At 47.5% G+C, this 18,936-nt stretch overlaps 2 protein-coding genes across 9 annotated transcripts; one reads left to right on the top strand and one right to left on the bottom strand.

The window, feature by feature from the left end:
• Window positions 1–123: 123 nt before the first annotated feature.
• On the top strand, window positions 124–3,626 carry barhl1a (BarH-like homeobox 1a). The gene is made up of 3 exons (XM_027003074.3): window positions 124–1,145; window positions 2,215–2,437; window positions 3,029–3,626. The coding sequence occupies exons 1-3, from the start codon at window positions 737–739 to the stop codon at window positions 3,315–3,317; spliced, it is 921 nt and encodes a 306-aa protein (XP_026858875.3). The 5' UTR covers window positions 124–736; the 3' UTR covers window positions 3,318–3,626.
• Window positions 3,627–3,950: 324 nt separating this feature from the next.
• On the bottom strand, window positions 3,951–18,602 carry ddx31 (DEAD (Asp-Glu-Ala-Asp) box polypeptide 31). Of its 8 annotated transcripts, none has more exons than XM_081714954.1 (21): window positions 18,541–18,602; window positions 18,140–18,266; window positions 17,759–18,024; window positions 17,588–17,663; window positions 17,351–17,394; window positions 17,190–17,260; window positions 16,954–17,018; window positions 16,445–16,489; window positions 16,278–16,319; window positions 15,956–16,020; window positions 15,661–15,780; window positions 15,445–15,551; window positions 15,054–15,295; window positions 14,258–14,419; window positions 13,082–13,141; window positions 11,585–11,635; window positions 11,241–11,380; window positions 10,692–10,776; window positions 9,914–10,022; window positions 9,236–9,413; window positions 3,951–5,399 (listed from the first exon to the last, which is right to left on the bottom strand). In XM_081714954.1, exons 2-21 carry the CDS (start codon window positions 18,242–18,244, stop codon window positions 5,255–5,257), a joined length of 2,178 nt encoding a protein of 725 aa, XP_081571080.1. In that variant the 5' UTR covers window positions 18,245–18,266; window positions 18,541–18,602; the 3' UTR covers window positions 3,951–5,254. The 8 variants fall into 8 exon arrangements, with proteins under 8 accessions (XP_081571080.1, XP_026858863.3, XP_081571076.1 ...); XM_027003062.3 differs by having other exon boundaries at window positions 15,066–15,295; XM_081714950.1 differs by lacking the exon at window positions 3,951–5,399 and having other exon boundaries at window positions 8,914–9,413.
• Window positions 18,603–18,936: the final 334 nt, after the last annotated feature.

The raw sequence follows: 18,936 nt of genomic DNA, 5'->3' as shown, positions 1-18,936 counted from the left end.
CCCTCACACAACACGTATGTTATCATCACCCCCCACCGCCCATAAAAACCAATCAGCCAATAACGACTCGGCGCTCCGGACAGCGGCGTAACGGACACCTTTAAAAGCGTGCTGCTGCTCTGGCATTGGTGGTTTTTGAGGAAGGGTGTCACCGGAGGTTCACACAGATCACAGATCACTGGTATAACTCACGCAGATCGACGACAGAAGTTGAACTTCATCATTACAGTTACATGGCGGTTTTCCCCTGTATATCGAGGGTTTCGAGGATTTGGTGACGACAGCGCTCTGTCCCTCGAAAGGCCAACACATTTGGGTCTATTTGGCGAAGCAGTCCTGCGAGCTTTGACTGTCACTGTACCTGTCCGAGGTTCTGAAACTGACCGGAAAACGAGCTTCGGGTTCCCATGACTCGGTGTGGAGGACTGCACCTGACTTTGTTCACAAGCGACACATCAGCAGCCGGACGAGAGCAGTTCATGAGAAAGTAGCTGCCCGTGCTTTGAGTGGGATCTTTTTGTTTGTTTGTTTGTTTTAGATTATTTTTAGTTTGAAAAACGGTGATTTATTATTATTTTTTTTTTAAATAACCGTGCTTTTATCGCTTGAGAAGAGATGGCAAGAAGGGGATAACTCGATCGCCCTGAATTAAAGGTCGATCTAGACTTTACTGCTGGACAATGCCTGATGCACAGATGCTGGTTTAACGTATGATTCTATCTCCGCTGCATTCATAATGGAAGTGTCAACAAACGGGTCAGGTTTTGGGATCGAATCTCTGCTCTCGCATAGACCCGCGAGTCCGTGTATTTCAAAAGGAGACGGCTTATTAGGGGAGTGCAGGTCTCCGACTTTAAGCCCGCGCTCAGACCTGGACAGCGACTGCTCGTCACCCCCCTCACCGAGACGAGATTCGGTGGAAGACGCGGTGCAAAGGCATTCTCGCACTTTAGGACTCGAGTCCCCGTTACAGATATCTCAGCCACGGACGGTGACCTCTTCTTTCCTAATTCGAGACATTCTGGCGGACTGCAAGCCCCTGGCCGCCTGCGCGCCCTACTCCAGCGACGGCCCGTCAGCGCACGAGGTCGAAGACTACATAGAAAAGCTTCACAGCAATTCGTCGTCGGATAGCGAATACCGGGGTAAGATGAAATAAAGATGTATATAAAATCTACCAGTATAATTATAGATAATCATTCAGTAAGCAGAATAATTTTTTTTTAAAATAATCTCGTGAATGTCTGGCATTTTAAATATTACAAAGTAAAATGTTTCCCTAAATATAAGGATAGTCTCTGGATAATTAATTTCTATTAATTGAGATGTCTTATATGTTTATTTAGCATAACTTTAATTTCCTGATTATAGTAAGTAGATAGAAATGTTCTACTATTAATATCTAGTTCGAAGAAACTGTTACATTCGTTGCTACTGAGGATTTATAGACAAAAACATAGACCAAATAACCTAAAGGTACACTCCAAAACTTTAACCCTTCTAAACAGGAACGTGGCGTGTATTGAATGTATCATTCACGCACACTACATATTGAGCATATCTTGTTATTTCGTTATAACATTATGTAATATCTTATTAACTAATTATATTAAAGGCAATATAATTTAAAAACAACAATCGTGCTCTGATCCTAAATATAAAAAATAGATGTTTTAAACATTTGCAGTTATACAGTTATTCAGATTACATTTAAAATACTTTTTATGCCAAGTTCATGATTTATATTTTCTTAAATATAATTTTACGGTGCTCATTCGCCCATATTATTCGCTTTTTTAAAATTAATGAAATTTCTAGGAGATTGACTACAATTTGTCCGCCTGGTAATCAGATTTGTAACGCAGGGCTCTGCTAGCTGTTTAGCAGTCTTTTCCACGCCTCTGTGCGGTTTCAGCCTTCTTGCCTGACTGATTCGCATCCCTTGTGGTCCAATTAAGTGGATTAATGTGGCATTGTTCAAATCCGATCAGCGGGCTTTGAACTTTCACTCATTTTCAGCTCAAGACATCCCGATAAATTTAGTTATGAAAAAGCGAAATTGATGCGATGCTGTTCAAATTTAGTATAAATAAATCCGGCGCAGACTATTCTATGACACAAAAGTTCTGCCCCCCCCCCAAAAAAAACATTTTAAATGTGAGTTGTTTGTATCAAATTCTTCTCTTTAAGTGACGCATTGTTATTTATTTGCAGTAAAAGATGAAGCAGATCGGGAAATATCTAGCAGTAGAGAAAGTCCCTCATCTCGGCTTAAGAAGCCAAGGAAAGCACGTACCGCGTTCACCGACCACCAGCTAGCCCAGCTGGAGCGCAGCTTCGAGCGCCAGAAATACCTAAGCGTGCAGGACAGGATGGAGCTGGCGGCGTCACTCAGCCTCACCGACACACAGGTCAAAACGTGGTACCAAAATCGAAGGTGAGCTGGAAAGTTTGATGAGGGAGAAAAAGGCCCAGATTTTTTTTTTTTTTTTGGGGGAGGGGGGGTAGGGGGCGGGGGGATCATAATCGGCAGTATAACCTGCTATCTGCTTTCGGGGATTAATAAACCAGTAGTTTAATCAATCAAGAGGTAGATTTCGAGGCTTCACCTGTATGTATACATTTTTGAAACGTAGACACGAATTGATTGAAAAGCTTGAAATGTATAAATCCACAGGCATATAGTAGGCCTACGACTTCACAACACTTTGGACATGAATAATAAATTAATGCATGGCGTATTAATAATTAAATCACCAAGCTGTAATTACATTATTGCTATAATTATGAATTATTTACCTGGAACTGGCTCTGTTGAGTGACAATGTGACAGATGAATGTATCACGGGACATACAGGTTACCCAAACATACATAAAAACTCATACTCTTGTTTCCTCATAAATAAAAGTAACGTTATGATGCAGGCTCACATCAAATATAACTGGGCAAAAGTCTCAAAACATTTTGATTTATATCGAGATTGAAATGACCATTACTGATATTATTCCCTTGTTTCTAATATTTAAGGACAAAGTGGAAGCGACAGACAGCAGTCGGACTGGAGCTTCTCGCGGAAGCGGGCAATTACTCTGCTCTTCAAAGAATGTTTCCGTCGCCTTATTTTTATCCCCAAAGTCTTGTATCCAACTTGGATCCCGGAGCCGGACTTTATTTGTACAGAGGTCCGTCTGCACCTCCGCCGCCGGTGCAGCGGTCGCTTGTACCGAGAATTCTCCTGCATGGTGTTCAGGGAGGCGGGGAGCCGGCTCTTCCCTCGTTGCCCGGTGTGTTAGCGCGACCGACCCCGCAGCGATGAACTGCCCTAGGAACTGCCTCTCAACTCCTCAGGAATGATCAGGTGCGCTTGGGTATATTCGGTCACAGAACACGCGTAATTACAGACGGCCGAAGTTATTTTGCAACGCGCGGAAGACGAATGTTAGGTGTCTGACAATTTTTAAATAATATACTTGACAAACTTGCTCTAAAGTTTGTATAAAGCTCTGTTTCAAAGCTCCTCTAAAGCCTTCTGACTGGCCCTTGAACCCACCGGCAACAAGCTTGCTACTCCCAAAAGGAACGAAAGGGAACTGAGGACTTGTACACCAAAATCTCTTATTACACATTTCAGTAGTGGGATCACCAGAAGCGGTCAAATAAATAATTTTAAACAATTTAGTAATATTCGAACATTAACAACACTAATAGAAAACCAAACACCATGCTAATAATTATTATTATTACTATTATAAAATAGCAATTATTGTTATTAATAATTATTCATAAAATGTTTTGTCTATGAACACTAGACAAATATTGGTGGAGAAGGTCCCCATCACGTGGCATTATAATTTGGTGAGTCCCACAAAAAAACAAAAAACAAAAAACAACAAAAAAAAAAAACCTAAACAAAAAACAAAACAAAAACAACAACAACTGTGTGTCACAATTGTGTCGTGTTTGAGTAGTTTATTGATGATTTTGTTGACGCCAAAATACTTTTTAAATAAAGATTGTAAATAAAGTTATATCGAAAATGATGCTTGGGATTCGTGTTTTTATCACCAATGCAAATAACAGCAGAAATTGGTAGGTTATGTCCGTTTAAGAGTTATTTAGCTGGACTTGTATATAACATATATTCAGTAAAACATATGTACAAGTGCTGAAGAATATTTCATTTAACCAGGGCACCTAAACAGAATATAGTTGTTATTTATGATTTTAGTATTAGAGGAACAATATTTGTAACATTTTAAGAAAAAATATTTTAATAAAAGCCGCGTAGCTTTCGTTTGCTCGCAGCCTAGAATGGAGAATGTCCATATCCCTGCGTCATGTACTCCAGGATTTACATTTATCTACCTTCCAAAAATCGTGCACTTAATTGTGGAATTTCACCCGATGACAACTGGAGGGGGACTGCTTTAAAAACAAAAGGCACAACTTGTATGTGCGGCCGAACTACACACACCAGCCATGTAGGCGTCACATTACTAACAAATCAATCAAATATTAACGCGTAGCACGAAAGCCGACTGTTTATGTTAATAACGGGACCGTGAAACCTAATATTTCTGTCACATTGCTTGCGAAGTCTTGGCCAAGCGTCAGCAGCTGGCGACCGGGCGCCTCAGACAAAACGCGTGGACAGCTGGTCAGCGGCGCCGAGGACGCGCTGTCGTGCCAAGCGCGTACACGTCCACTCTCCCAGACCTCGGAGAAACTCCAGCCAGCAAAAACTGGCGGAATGGCTCTTAAGAATAAGACAAAAGACTTAAACGCTTGCCGATAATGCAGGAAGCAAATAAATTAGTGAGATTATCTGGTCGCTATTCACGTCATATTCGCCCGTCACTGTGGAAAGATAGTGGACCATTCCGGTCCATTTTAAAAGTACGAACTTCCTAACTGGAATGTAATCAGAGTGTCAATCTTTAGGAAATGCGTCCTTACAGCACTACAAAATGAATTAAAACAACACATCAAACCACTAGATCATTGAAGTTCGGAATATCACTAAATCACTAAAACACTTTGTATAGCCCAAAGCCTTTTTTTTGTGGCCCCCGATCTACACATGGAGGATTTCATGCCCGTACAGTCTTGCCTTGGCACAGGTAGAAAGTGTGAGACATCAACGCCCGTGACCCAAAGCCCCAGACTGCGGCTGGCTGTCTGAGCGCAATCCCTCCGTGGAAGAGCCAGTGCGGCTGCGTGATCGTGTGCGGAGCCGGCGCGGCTCCTCTCCTTTTACCCGTCTGCCGGGTCCGTCTCGTCTGCGAGCTTCCTCCTCCTCCTCTTCTTTTTGGACTTGGGCTCGCTGTCTACGCCGCTGGAGAACTCGGAGCGGATCAGCCTGGCCACTCGCTCTTTGGCCGTGAGCTTGTTGCGGGGTCTGCAATACATGTTCAATGCGTAAGCACGGCTGAAAATCAGCTGGGAAATACCACTGCCTGACCGATGAGCAAAGAACAAAAAAAGAGGAAAAAATAAATGAAAGCCTATTTTTGTGAAGATGTGTTGAAGTTTCAATCAGGAATGGACCATAAAATAAAACATTTGCTAGAGAACCGTAGGTGTGCACTACGAGAGCCTTGCCAAGCCTGTGATCGGAGGACGGGGTACAGCCGCCTGGTCTCACCCAGTGGCCCTGGAGCGGGAGATGGGGACACGGTCAGCTGGGAATTCTGGGAGAAGTTCCCACTGCTGTCGATGACTGGGATGTTTGGCAGCAACAGGGGCTGCTGTAAAACCAGGCTCTGTTTACCTGATCAATAACTACAGCCTGGAGCGGTGTTGTGCCCCTCAGGGAAAGCTTGGGGATGGAACCCCCACCCCTCAGGGCCCGGAGGAGGAGGAATGAAATCGCAGTTATTGATCTTTAGCAGGTCCTTGGGGCTTCTGCAGAGACCCGATGCATGAGAAGCTGCAGCTGCACAGTCAGACTGATCGACATCCTGTACGCGTCACGAGATCACACAAAACGTCTTCATCAGCAGCGCAAGCGGCCCCTCTGGCCTCGGGCAAAGTACTTAAGCACTCCTAACTCCTGCTCCAATTCTTTTTCGCTTCCTTCCCTTTCCTTGGTCCTTTTCGAAACTTGCCGCGGATCACAAAGTATTCCTCCACTGGTGTATACATCACCAGCCAACCAATTCACACAGCACAGCATCCAAAGGACAGGAATGTAGCTACGATGTCGAAACAGAAAGGCTATCGCGGTATGGGAAGTGCTACTAGGGAAAGGGGACCTTACCCGGCTCGCTATAGCTGGCCTGCGCACGTCTTTCTTAGATTACAGCAGGACAAGCTCACCCTTGGCTGCCCATTAATCTCTCCCGTCACTGGTCAGTGTGTCCAACACGTGGCACGGGCAGGGAATGGGGCCGTGGGCCCCAGGAGCCCAGAACATCCTCCCAAAACCTTCTCCCAAACTTAAACAGCATCTCTGGTTAAACTAATGGGTATTAGGATTTTTGGTACAAATCATTTACAATGGGGACATTTAGAAGAAAAGAAAAAAAAAAAGCTTCAAAAAACAAAAACCCAAGTATCTCAGAAGTTGCATTCAAGATGGAAACAAAGCTTAAAGACATTTGGGCCACAGTAAAAGTTCCACAAAAACACACATATGAGCAGCACCGGCTAATTGCATGAATACCCAGCAGTCAGTCAAATCTGCTTAAAATAAATAACCTCACACAGGTGTGCGCACACCATACTTACAAACATCTGCCTGTATATAGAAAAACAAAACAAAGGAATATGTGTAACCTCACAGAAGGGCTGCTGGGTATTTTTAGTCCATTCTCAGTGATGAGGATCATAATGGTCACCTGCACTCCAGAGGTCTTTGTTGTTATGGGCTGTGTGTGTGTGCGCGTGGTGTTTGCATGTGTATGTTTGTAGTGGTGTGATAAAGCTCATTAGAGAAGTCTTGTCTGGACATGGATAGTGTATGCCACAGACCGCTGTAATGAAGTCTCCACTGACAGGGAGGCCAGTCGCAGCCAAGACAACACAACTTTATACACACACACACGAACGAGAGTGAAGGAGGTTATTGTTATCAGGGTCAAAGTTCTGATTACTTCTCAATCAAATTCTGCAGACATGAGACAAGTCCATCACAGTGGCATTTGGTAAACTGAGATATCGGCTGTCTGCAATGACAGCTAATTAATACTTTATGAGAATCGTCTGGACATCAGTGCGCATGTTTGCATATATAGATACACACACATACATCTGTGTGTGTTTGTGTGTGTGTGCTTGGAGTTCTGACCCTCAGGGACCCTTATTGTCCTGCTCCATGGGTTCTCTTCACAGGTCGTGCTATAGGTCACCCTGCCAATTATCAGTGGTTAGACTTAGAGACACACACACACACACACACACACACACACACACAAGCGCTAACAAAGAGAGGGTGTATTATCAGCATCTCTGAATATACTACAGGTATAATTATGCTTTACAATATAAAGGACTGCCATTTACAATGCAAGAAAAAGTTGTCAGCAAAACATGAAGTTCTAGAAATATTTGGAGAATGTAATTCTATAGTATAAAGTGAGCAATGTCATTTACCCAGTATACAAGCCTTGCATTTACTCATAAAGCAATGTTTAACAATGTCATATCTCTCTGTTAAACAGCATGTGCCACAATCCGGTAGAGAGACTGAACGCAAAGGCTTTGCTGCCTGTATTTTAAACACAAGAGACCAGGACAAAATGGGCCAGAGCATCAAAAGGGAAGACGAGCCTGCTAGGTGGAGAACACAGCCGAGCACAGCACCAGTCACACCACTTTCCTGGTGATAATTGTCTACAATCACAAGTCAGCTACAAACCGTATGACACGCAACAGAGTGAGAAGAGAAGTGGACACACACAGACTGTCCATCTCACACGTACACACACACACGCTTAGTTCACATACTGCAGTATAGTAAGGATAATACAGATCTCACCTTGCAACTGAAAAGACTGACCGGCCACACACACACACACACACACACACACACTCACACACACACTCACACACACACTCACACTCACACACTCACACACACACTCACACACACTCACACACACTCACACACACTCACACACACTCACACACACACTCACACACACTCACACACACACTCACACACACACTCACACACACACTCACACACACACTCACACACACACTCACACACACACTCACACACACACTCACACACACACACTCACACACACACACACTCACACACACACACACTCACACACACACTCTCCAGGACCAGCCTGGACATGGCCTGGCTAACCAGAATCAGGCTGCAGCTTGTGCACTACGTGTCCTGTGGGAGGGCAATCGGTTGACCACTAATGACCCCACGGCGTCCGGCAGCGGCCGACGCACGCGCCCCTCTCGCCTAGCAACCGTGCAGCGATGTCCAGTCAACAGATCGGGCTACGCCTGCTGTTAGACTCTCCACGCGCCACCTGCCCGCCGCTACGCCCTCACCCCTCTGGTGCTCTCCACCCGTCTATAGCCACACATGCCCTGTGAACTAGCTGCCGAATGCAGGCTGGCCAGGTGTGTGGCGCCCGTTCCAAATAGCCACTCCTGCTGGCTTGAGGAGGAAGAGGAGGAGCCGGACGGGAGGAAGGAGAGCGGGGTAGGTGCAGTCTGTGAGTCTGCCACACCTCTCTGACCTTCGGCTGCACCAGGACGGTGGAAACGCGTGCAACTGCCAAGCTTGCTTGTCGACTGGCAGAGCTCCGTCTCTGAGGATGTGTGTGTGTGTGTGTGTGTGCGTGTGCGTGTGTGTGTGTGTGTAGCCCATGCAGCCAAGAGAAACATGCAGTGGTAAAACACAGTGGTGATGTTTGCACAAAACAAATCACTTACAGTAATGAATGTATAACAAAGTGGTCAAAGTCATATTTAACAAGGGACATAAAAATCAAACATGGGATCAGAGAATGTAGAAAAAAAAATAGGAGAGATAAAAAATAAAATACATGGAAATACCTAAATTATTCATGCTTCTTTAAAATATTAAAATCAAGCAAAATATTAAAATCAACAAAAAACTTGGGGTGCATCATCTCACGGTTCAAACTAAACCTACAAAGACTAGATGTAATCTCACAATAAATGCTGCTATACACGCCCCACCAAGACAGCGGCTTCACGCTCCACCGCGCAGGCTGAGCAGAAAACCCAACAGCACACCTTTTAATGTCCTTTCTGCTGCCCTTTGTCGTCCCCTCGGCGGCGAGGGACAGGCCCTGGGGCGCGTCCCTCAGGCCAAAGCTCTTGGCGGCATGGCCCAGGTGGAGGTTGCGGATGTGGAAGACGTGCTTCAGCGCGGAAGGGTACGCCGTGTACGCCCTCACGTACGACTGCAGGGCTGCGGGAAAAGGCTGGCGTTAGGAATCTGTGAAAGTTACACGGACTGAAGTGTCAAAGTTGGTTAAACTAGCAAACTAACAAGTCAAAGGAATGCGAGATATCAACTTGGTCAAGTCATTTAAAGTAGTGAAGAATTTAATGGGCCTTTTTTTTTTTTTTTAGTACATCAAATTTAGGACTTTGCTTCTTTTTAAAATATGGACAATTTACATGCCTCTTTCCAGACAAATTCAATATTTCAATGTTGTTGTGGACGTTAAAGGTTCAGATTTTTTTCCTTGCTGTATAAATAAGGGTGGAACCTGCGTACTGGTACATGCTCCCCATGCTGAAATATATATGGTAAAAGTGGCCTGCGTTTTCACTGATCCCTGAACAAGCCCCCAACGACCCGACACCCGGTTCTGCCTGCCATGGAGAGGCGAGCTCACAGGCTCCGCCTCCCATCCAGCCCTCGCGCGGTTCACGGGCCGGCGTGGGAGGACACGCTAGGCCTACCTTTCTTGGCTGCCTGCACCGATTCTGGGCTTCCGTGGACAAAGTTCTCAAAGTCCGTCTGCAGGACTGTGGCTCTCTCGCGCATCTCTAGCTCCCGGGAACCTGCTTTCTGAGCAGAGGGCAACGAAGCACACGCACCCGCTGTAATGAAAGCCGCACTGGGAGAAGCCGCCGTTCGCAGATTTGTTTAGAAACCACCAAGAGCTCAGTCAGACTCGGTCAGAAGTAAAACTCAGGATTAAAATCCCTCCATCACAGACAATTTGAATTAGTTCATCAATTTATTCAATTTAAATAATAAATCAAATTTTGTGCTTTTATTTTAAAAAAAGTACAAATAAAGAACCCAGTAGAATACATTCGATCTAACCCAGTGTCATGCATTAGCATAAACAGCACAGCTATGAAACGTTCTTGTCAGATAAAAGAGAAGGGAAAAAAACTGGTTAAACATACTGTATTCTGTGAGCTCCCCCCTCCTCTGACCCCTGACCTCTCCCAGATAAAAAGGGCCCACAGGGGGGTATTAGCAGACGCAGCCGATTGGTGTAGAGAGGGAAGAGGAAATTAAATCAGGATTAAGAGTGCCTGAGAGCTGGCCGAGGCCCTCATTGTGGAGAGGGGGAGGAAGGGGAACCTTTTCATAACTGTGCCCTGTTAGAGCTGCAGGCGAGAACCTGCAATCTTAGGCCTTGAGAGCTCAGAGATCAGTGAGAAAGGAACCGGAGACAAACACGCCGAGCCTGGCCCCGCTACGGGGTCCGCGAGCTGGACATACCTTGCCCTCCCATCTGCCCCTGCCTTTGAAGTGATCGTCCTGCATCAGGGTGGACAAGACGTCTTCCATCTTCATCTCGCAGAGGCTGAAACACAGAGCGAGGGCATTGAACCGGCAGAACAGGGTCGAGACGGCCTAGGACAAGAACAGAACGCGATCGGGGGGCGTCGAATCCAACCCAAACCCAACCCCTCTCCCCCCGCACTGCGCCACACCGAACAGCAGGCCATTTAAGCTCGAGCACCGTGCCGGGGGCTTTAGGACGTGGAATCCGAGAGGGGGAGCGCGCGCGTCGGCGGGGCTCCGCGTGACAGATCCGCTCCGCCCGCGTGGTTCCTCCGCTCGCGCAGGGCGCGCGACAGCACGCGATGGCTCTGGCGGGTGCCGCACTCGCGCCTGCCAGTACTGATATCATGGACGATCCATCAGCCCAGCCCCACTGCTGATCGCCGCCATGCCGTGCGCTCCAGAGCGGAGAGGGAGCGAGCCTGACCGCCTCACGCATGACTGACGGCGCCACCTCCGGCGGTTAGCTGTCCGTCCACACACCTGATGTTGTGACTGGCCAGAACGTCCACGTAGGCGGTCTCGGAGGGGGTAAGGAAGAGGAGGCCGCTGCCCCGAGCTCCAATGCGTGCCGTGCGGCCCACGCGGTGCACGTATTCCGCTGCGGAGACGGGAGGGTCATACTGCAACAACAACAACAGCAGCAGCCGTGAGACACGACACGGCAACCGCACGGGCCGACACGGCAACAAAGCCGCAATTACCACTCCCGAAACTTCTCAGTCGATTCTCAACATGCGGCATTTCGGTAGTGGTGCAGCAGTGTTTTCTTAACTCTGCACGGCGTAGTGGATGACAGGGTGGAGGTGGGCAGAAGGAGGACGCACCTGCACTATCCACGTTACCTGCGGAAGATCCAGCCCTCGAGCTGCTACATCCTTCACAGAAAGAAAACACAAGCAAATAGAGGGAGTCAAAAAGCACACACACACACACACACACACTCACACACACACACACACACTCACACACACACACACACACACACACACACACACTCACACACACTCACACACACTCACACACACTCACACACACTCACACACACTCACACACACTCACACACACTCACACACACACTCACACACACTCACACACACACACACAGTGAGGCATTTGCTCCGCGGCGCTTTCAAACGGCCCTCCGCTGAACAGAGGACGGCGTAGAAGAATAACCCCGGCCTCTAAACAAAGGCTGTTTACTCTCTTGATTTCTCCCCATTATCCTTCGCAGATTCGGGGGGCCCAGCCAAGATGAGCTTTATTAATGACTGCTGGAAGTCAGCGGGGTGAGGCACAGAGCTCCGGGCCTCTGCGCCTCCCTCCCCTGGTCTCGTGGCCCAGCCGGGATAAGCCAGGGCTGGGCAAGACTCCGGGCTGCCTGGGGTGTGCCGTTCCTCTGGAGCTCGGTGCAGATGGAGGCCGGGGCAGGGCCAGACCTGCCTGTCAGTGGCATTAAAACGACTCATTTACTCCAGGAGTAATGGTCAGGAGTGATGTGACCGGGGAGAGGGCCAACGGAAAGACCACCACTCCTAACGCCACTCCGGATTCTCATGCACAGAAGTTCATTTAAGTATATGATACAATTCTGTTATAGAAAACATTACATTGGAGGTATAACAGTTCAATGCGAATTTTATTGTTTTTTTTTAAAAAAATTTAAATTAGGATAAATAGAATAAATAAATTAGAAAATCACAAGAGAGAAAAGCAGTGCTGTGCTTGGTAGCACTTGGACAGACACCCGCCTTTAAAGATGAAAGATTTCCTAAATAACTCATCACCATCAACAGGAAGATATGATCGGAACTGTTTAAACACAGCTGTCCCCTCACACTCCCTGAGCGTCTGAAGTAGACACGTTTGGTCGGAGCGCGAGAAGCCCGGCCAACGAGGTTAACAGTCGCGGGCCAGCAGCGAGTCCCGCCGAGGGCTCTAGCATGCGCGGCCGCGGGACCTTTCGCCAGGCCTGGCAGCTGGAGCGGGGGGAGGCGATCCCGGAGTGGGCGGGGCTGGCGGAGGACGCCATCCCAGCTGGGGATGGGTTAGTGACGTCTTGGCACAGAGAGAGCCCAGCGGTGATGGCTGGCTCGGTGCCCTGTCTGCCGTTACAGTAGCAGAAGCTACAAATCACCACCAACAGCAAGAGCAAAAATTGAGGAAACTAAGTAAAGAACAGTCTTCACAAATAAACCAATCGGGGACATTACAAGGACTGTTACTCCTGGTGCCTTCCTACAGTCAATATAAGATGACTAACAGGCAAAAAGAGGCCCAGTTTATTTGTAGGCAAATCGGTGCGTTTCACCGTGAACACTCACCGTACAAAGAAGCACGCCGGACTGACTCTGGGAGAACTCCTGAAACACCTCTGTCCGCTCCTTCAGACAGAAACACACAAGGTCAGCTATATTACTCAAATATAGACCTGGGAGCCACACACACACAGACACACACTCACAGACACACACTCACAGACACAACCCCAATTCATACAATTAAGAAAAAGACTTAACATTTAGTTAAAAGGTTGAGGCAGATGCATTAAACACGATGTTCTCTAGTTTGAGAGATTTGCAGAACGTCATACAGAAAAGGATCTGATACATGTTCCCTTCACACTATCATAATGCCAAACGCAGATGTATCCAGAGCCATCAGCAGTGGGGGAGGTACGACGCCCGCTGCATCTATGTAGTGAGAACAGCCACAAACTTCCTGCAGAGACAAAGAAGCAGCGCCGTGGAAGATTGCCCGGGCAACAGCGGAGACAGCAGCACTACTTCTGTCTGTGTGTGTCTCTGTCTCTCTCTCTCTCTCTCTCTCTCTGCAGTGCAATCTGTTGTGCTTTCTGGAACAGCTGTGCGTCTCCTGCGGCTCTCCTCGTCGTCGGAGGCGTCCAGCGCTGGGGCCGTACTGTCCCATTACCAAACCCATCCATAACACCGTGGCACCCTCCCCCGTTAGCTTCTTCGGAGGGACAGGCAGAGAGGCCTCACGCCAAACGCCTCCCAAACCAGCCAGCCCACCCGGGCCATATGGGCAGCTTGGGCCACGGCCGTTAGCACGGGCAGGGTAGGGCTTACACAGGGGTGGTCCACGCGAGTGTCCCTTGGCACCGCCACAGGGCATCCGACCGGTGCAGTCACTCCACCAGCTGGTCCGCGCGTGCCCGCCCAAGTGACCCAGGCCAGAGAACCGCTGACTGGCAAGGGTTTTAGTGGTGCCGGATGTTACGACTGGGAGACCTGCAAGTGGCGACGAAAGGCACTTGCGGAGAAACTCCGGGGTGTTTTACTCCGAGGCTCGGCTGATCCGGTTAAAGATCAAACGCCAAAAGCGGGTGTTAAGGCAAAGAGCGCGTGCCTGCACGGTCCGCAGACCCACGGGGAGGCGTCGAGGGTAACACCTGTGCGTAACACGAAGGTGAGCTTGTGCTGGTACTGCACCGATATCTCGCTCCAGTAACATACTTCGGCGGACACCGCGCCACTCACCTGTTGCTGCATGTTGCCGTGGAGCCGGAAGAAGCCGAAGGCCAACTGGGGCTTGCGCGAGCCGGCAGGTTTGTCAGACAGAACGGCAGAGAGGAGCGTGAGCAGGAACTCTACCGCCTCACAGCTGGACACGAAGACGATGAGCTTCTGTCCTCGTTCATACTGATCAAGGCCAGGGGGTGGGGGAAATCAACCAATCAATCAATTGACCTACCATCTCTTACACGCTCAGTTTCCTTTAAAAGAACATTAAATGGAACATCAAATCCAACATTTCCACGTCCACATGACTACAAGCTAAGAAGATTCCTCACACATAAGACTAATGTTCCAAAAGTGGAGGCCACTTGCATCATTCTACAGACTATTCGAGGTCACACCTGCTGTTCTTTCTGTCTTCATGTTTTCCGTAAGGCTACAGAACAGGACTGCATGATTTCTACGCCACCACCAAATGGCCATAACTGTAGCTACGTATTGCAATACTGTAATATTGCAAAGCACACCAGTGAACCTCTGAGATGGGTAACGAATAAAGTTCAACCTGATTTATACTGACCAAAGCTTTTTATGCTTGACTAAACATGTTAATGCTGTGAAAATCACCCACAGACCACTCGTGTCAGTGGTTGGTTGGTCAGCGCAAAATAAGTGTATTATTTGTTAATGTGATACCAATTAACAAATGCTGTAGCCCAATTACATGTTATTTAGCTCCAAGGCAAGAAGTAAATGACATCTCAAAACACTGTCAGGAAGAAATACTACTGTGCATTATTGAGACGTGAGCGATCACCGTGTAAGCTACCTTGCACTTGGCCAGTATGACCGCGGCAAGGCAGACCAGCCGGAGCTTGCTGGGCACCACCACCACGTGCTGCTGCAGCCTGCTGGGCACGGCGTAGCTGTCCACCTGCGGGGCAGCGGGCGGAGCGGCCTGGCGGGGGTGCTCTGCCGCCTCTGCGCTGCTGCCCGCAGCCTCCGAGACATGGACGTACACCGGGGTTGTCATGCTAACGCTGGCTAATCGCGACAGCCCTGGGGAAGGAAAACCAAAACGGACCACTGAGGGACCACTCGTGGGGTGGGCGGATGCGACGATTCACAGCAAATTTTTGAGGGGACGTGGTTTAAAGGCCGTGTGAGGAGAGCAGGGTGCTTCCTCAGCGCCAACCTTCCTGGCCTACCCTCGGTGAGTGTGGCGGAGAGCAGCACGTTCTGCCTGCTGGATCCCGCTGTGTTCAGGGCATTCAGAACCACAGTCAGGTCCTTCTCGAAGCCCAGGTCCAGAGTCCTGCCAGAGCAGAACAACAGGCGCTTACAGGGACGGCAACCATGGAAATAAATGTGGTAATTCAGAAAATGACTCTCGTTCCCCGTCACGCGCACGCACGCCCACACACCTGTCTGCCTCGTCCAGAACGAGCCAGCGCACCGCACTGAAAGCGATGCTAAGAGTGTTCTTGATGTGGTCGACCAGCCTGCCCGGGGTGGAGATCAGAATGTTTATGCCTTTCCTCAGCCTGAAAGAATCCCAGGAAAACAAGCAGAACTCCATGTTAAGGTTTAGATCATTTTCACATGGTGGCACATTTCCGCCTGTATAAACACAGTCAGTTATTTTGAACATCCCCAAATCGCAGAGCCGGATTATTTCTGCCGAAAATAAAAAAGACTGGCTTGGGGTGCAGCTCTTGCCTGGCTTTCTCTGCTTTTCTCTTTTCTCCTCCCATCAGAACTCCAGGCACGATCCAGGTGAAGGGCTGAAGATAAAGGAGCAACCAAGACACACGGGAAAAAGAACCAAGATAGATATTGTTCATTTCCAAGGAACTGCATTATTGTTGCAAATACACATATTCTGCAAGAACAGCTTTACACAAGACCAGGCTGAAGCCATGAAGTCAAGGGCAAAAGTGTCAGGGAAGAACTCGCTGAGATGATGGCATGACCAAGATACAGAGAGAGGAGCCTGAAAGGAACAAACGCCTCTACGTCTCTAGTTCATTCAAAGTTTCACCTTTAGAAGTTTCTGGAAGATCTGAAAGCTTTGCTGGGCCAGCTGAGAAAAAAAACGAACAGAAAAACAAGAATGAGAGGTTAAAAACATCATTTTCCTAAAGTAATTACAAAAATCACTCGATGAGCATGATATGTTCAAAGGACGCAAGTCATTTAAATGCATACCTCTCTCGTAGGTACAATCACTACAGCCAGTGGTCCATCTGATCTCTAAAATAGCATAGAAATGAAAAACACTATTTATGCACGTAAAAGAAATAAAATTTGATTAGTGCTACATCAAGAAGCCAAAAACCCCCGAGTACCCAACAGGCCCATCAGTAAAGCAGCGTGAAAGGAAGACAGTGTGCCATCTGCGGTTCACCGCCCGGAAAAATCCACCTAAAATATGTCGCATTCCATGCGAGCACTGCTACGAGAGACGATCTAACGCGGCAGCGCTGTCCGTCTAATCCACGTCTGAATGGCGGTCTGAACCTCAGTGCGCACTGAGCCCGGCGCTCCTCACCCAGGAACGGCGGCAGGCTTGCGCTCTCGTTTAGCGAGAGTGGCTGGAACAGAGCACAGAGCTCCGGCCAAGCTGATATCAGCACGGGCATAACAGGAGGGCTGCAGCAGCTGATATCAGTACTTGGATAGTAAAGCACAAACCCTTTATTCTTAGTTTCACTTGCCTTTACTTTGGGTTGTATCGCTTGCAAGGACTGGACCAGAGGAATCCCGTAAGCCAGGGTTTTTCCTAAATGACCAACGATAAGACATTTGCTTCCTGCAGCACTTTAGTTTTAAAGTATATTGCATTAAGACGAAAATCTGAGCTGCATCCAAGAACGCTGAAAGCATCAGTATAAAGATACTGAATACTGAACCATCAGTATAAGGTATTTCTCAGACTCCTAACATTTCCTACCTGATCCTGTCTGGGATCGAACAACAGCATCTTTTCCCGACAGGAGCACTGGGATGGTCTGCTTCTGCACACTGCAAATACACGCCGAAGTGTGAGAGTGCAAGTAAGAGCTGGCTTGCTGCTACAGTACTAATTAAATGGTGTGAAAATCATGCCTGCACCTTGTCATACTTGTCACATTTAAAACCTTACTGAGTGTCGCCACCTGTAGAGAAACACATGTTCAGGGAAAGTTTACATGAACAACATCTGATGCAGAACTGCCAACCTGTCTTATTTCGATTCACAGATACATTCGGAAAAGCTGAAAGAAAAATAACCACATATAAATCATTCCTGCTGCACGAGTACGACGCTAAGATAGCTCCGATGAACTGTGCATGGCACAGGGGCCTTACCAGGTGAGGATGCAGTTCCAGTTCTTGAAAGGAGTTACCAGTGAAGACTTTCTCCGTAACCTGGGTCACCACAGGGCTACAGGTGAAACCAAAACCAGACCTGGTTAGTTTGAATGCAACAGCGTCAAAACCGAGAGCTGCAGTGAAGAGTATTGGTGATGTTTTATTGACCTGAGCACATCGGGGATCTCAGGGTTGTTTCGGAAGAGAGATGATGTCTTAATAAACGTTCTGTCGTGTTCTTTACTTTCTCCGGGCACTTGTGGAGATGTTCTAGCTTTTGCCGACAGCTTGGGCACAGGGGCTGCTGCACGCTTCTCACGCTCTGCGCTGTTTGGTTTGACGTGTCGACTGCTGGCACTTATCGTCCTTCGCTTGGCAGAACCACCTGCTTGGACACCAGACGAGGCTTTCCTTTTTCCAGTCCTTGTGTTGTTCTGCAAATATTAAGAACAGACATAGGAGCCACCCAGCTGCGCATGATGCACGCATGAGGTGGGCAGGGTTGACAGAATGAAGCACATTGACAGTCTGGTTATAAGATGAACTCACCGCTGTCCATTTCTGCCGTGATAAACGGCGCCCCTTCTTAGAGGAGATGGAGTGGACATTTGTTAAGGGGCTCGAAATATTAATCATCAACGTGTCCTCAGTCATGATGACGAATACGAGGTGCCGCCTGCCGTGGAACAAACAGAATTAATTTTGTAAGAATTAATTTTGATCTACTAAATCTGATCTGCCTCTTTAGACTTAAACTAGCTAGCTACCTTAGCTCTTTTAACCAAATCACGACAAACCCAGTTGACTAAGGACATTAAGATATAATTTTGCTAAGCAAATGGCTCGCAACGTGAACCGCTACGTATTAATGTGAAAAATGCAAGCGTGTGTACTGATCATTACTTCAGTCTGTAAGCGAAGGAACAAGACAGGGAAATTAAATACTGTACCAGCTAAGAAGTTTACCAGATCGGTTAACATCAGTAGCTACTACAGTCCACACGTGTTTTCTCCTTCTACAAATAGCACATGACTATTTCCGGATGAAATGCTTGTCAAAATAAAAGTCCAACGGTTCGACAACAATTTCAGAAATGAATTAACGCTATCGAAAAATGCTTGGTTACTGCTCTTTACGGGGGTGCGTCAATAACTAAGTAAATGAATGAATGAATGAATGAATGAATGAATGAATGAATGAATGAACTCAAAGTAATTTTATTTAATATATTTCATTCAAATGGACAGTAGACGTTTTGACAAGACTGCTTCATGATTTTAATATTTACTTTTCCTATATAAACTAGCTCCTTCTACTACTAATTCATAAGCACTTTGCTTGCACA

This window comes from Electrophorus electricus, chromosome 5 (genome assembly GCF_041902795.1).
Source record: "Electrophorus electricus isolate QZ-2024a chromosome 5, ASM4190279v1, whole genome shotgun sequence".
NCBI classification, from domain to species: Eukaryota; Metazoa; Chordata; class Actinopteri; order Gymnotiformes; family Gymnotidae; genus Electrophorus; species Electrophorus electricus.
The sequence above is the reverse complement of the archived record's forward strand: the minus strand, read 5'-3'. Positions and strand labels throughout refer to the sequence as shown.

What these genes read in the sequence shown, in the direction of transcription:
- barhl1a (XM_027003074.3), top strand. Translation starts at nt 737, where the DNA reads ATGGAAGTGTCAACAAACGGGTCAGGTTTTGGGATCGAATCTCTGCTC. An exon ending in GTCGGATAGCGAATACCGGG is followed by an intron (nt 1,146 to 2,214) that starts GTAAGATGAAAT and finishes ATTTATTTGCAG; the next exon opens with TAAAAGATGAAGCAGATCGG. An exon ending in ACGTGGTACCAAAATCGAAG is followed by an intron (nt 2,438 to 3,028) that starts GTGAGCTGGAAA and finishes CTAATATTTAAG; the next exon opens with GACAAAGTGGAAGCGACAGA.
- ddx31 (XM_081714950.1), bottom strand. Translation starts at nt 18,244, where the DNA reads ATGACTGAGGACACGTTGATGATTAATATTTCGAGCCCCTTAACAAAT. An exon ending in AGGTAACGTGGATAGTGCAG is followed by an intron (nt 11,381 to 11,584) that starts GTGCGTCCTCCT and finishes TTGTTGTTGCAG; the next exon opens with TATGACCCTCCCGTCTCCGC. An exon ending in GGTGCAGGCAGCCAAGAAAG is followed by an intron (nt 9,414 to 9,913) that starts GTAGGCCTAGCG and finishes CTTTTCCCGCAG; the next exon opens with CCCTGCAGTCGTACGTGAGG.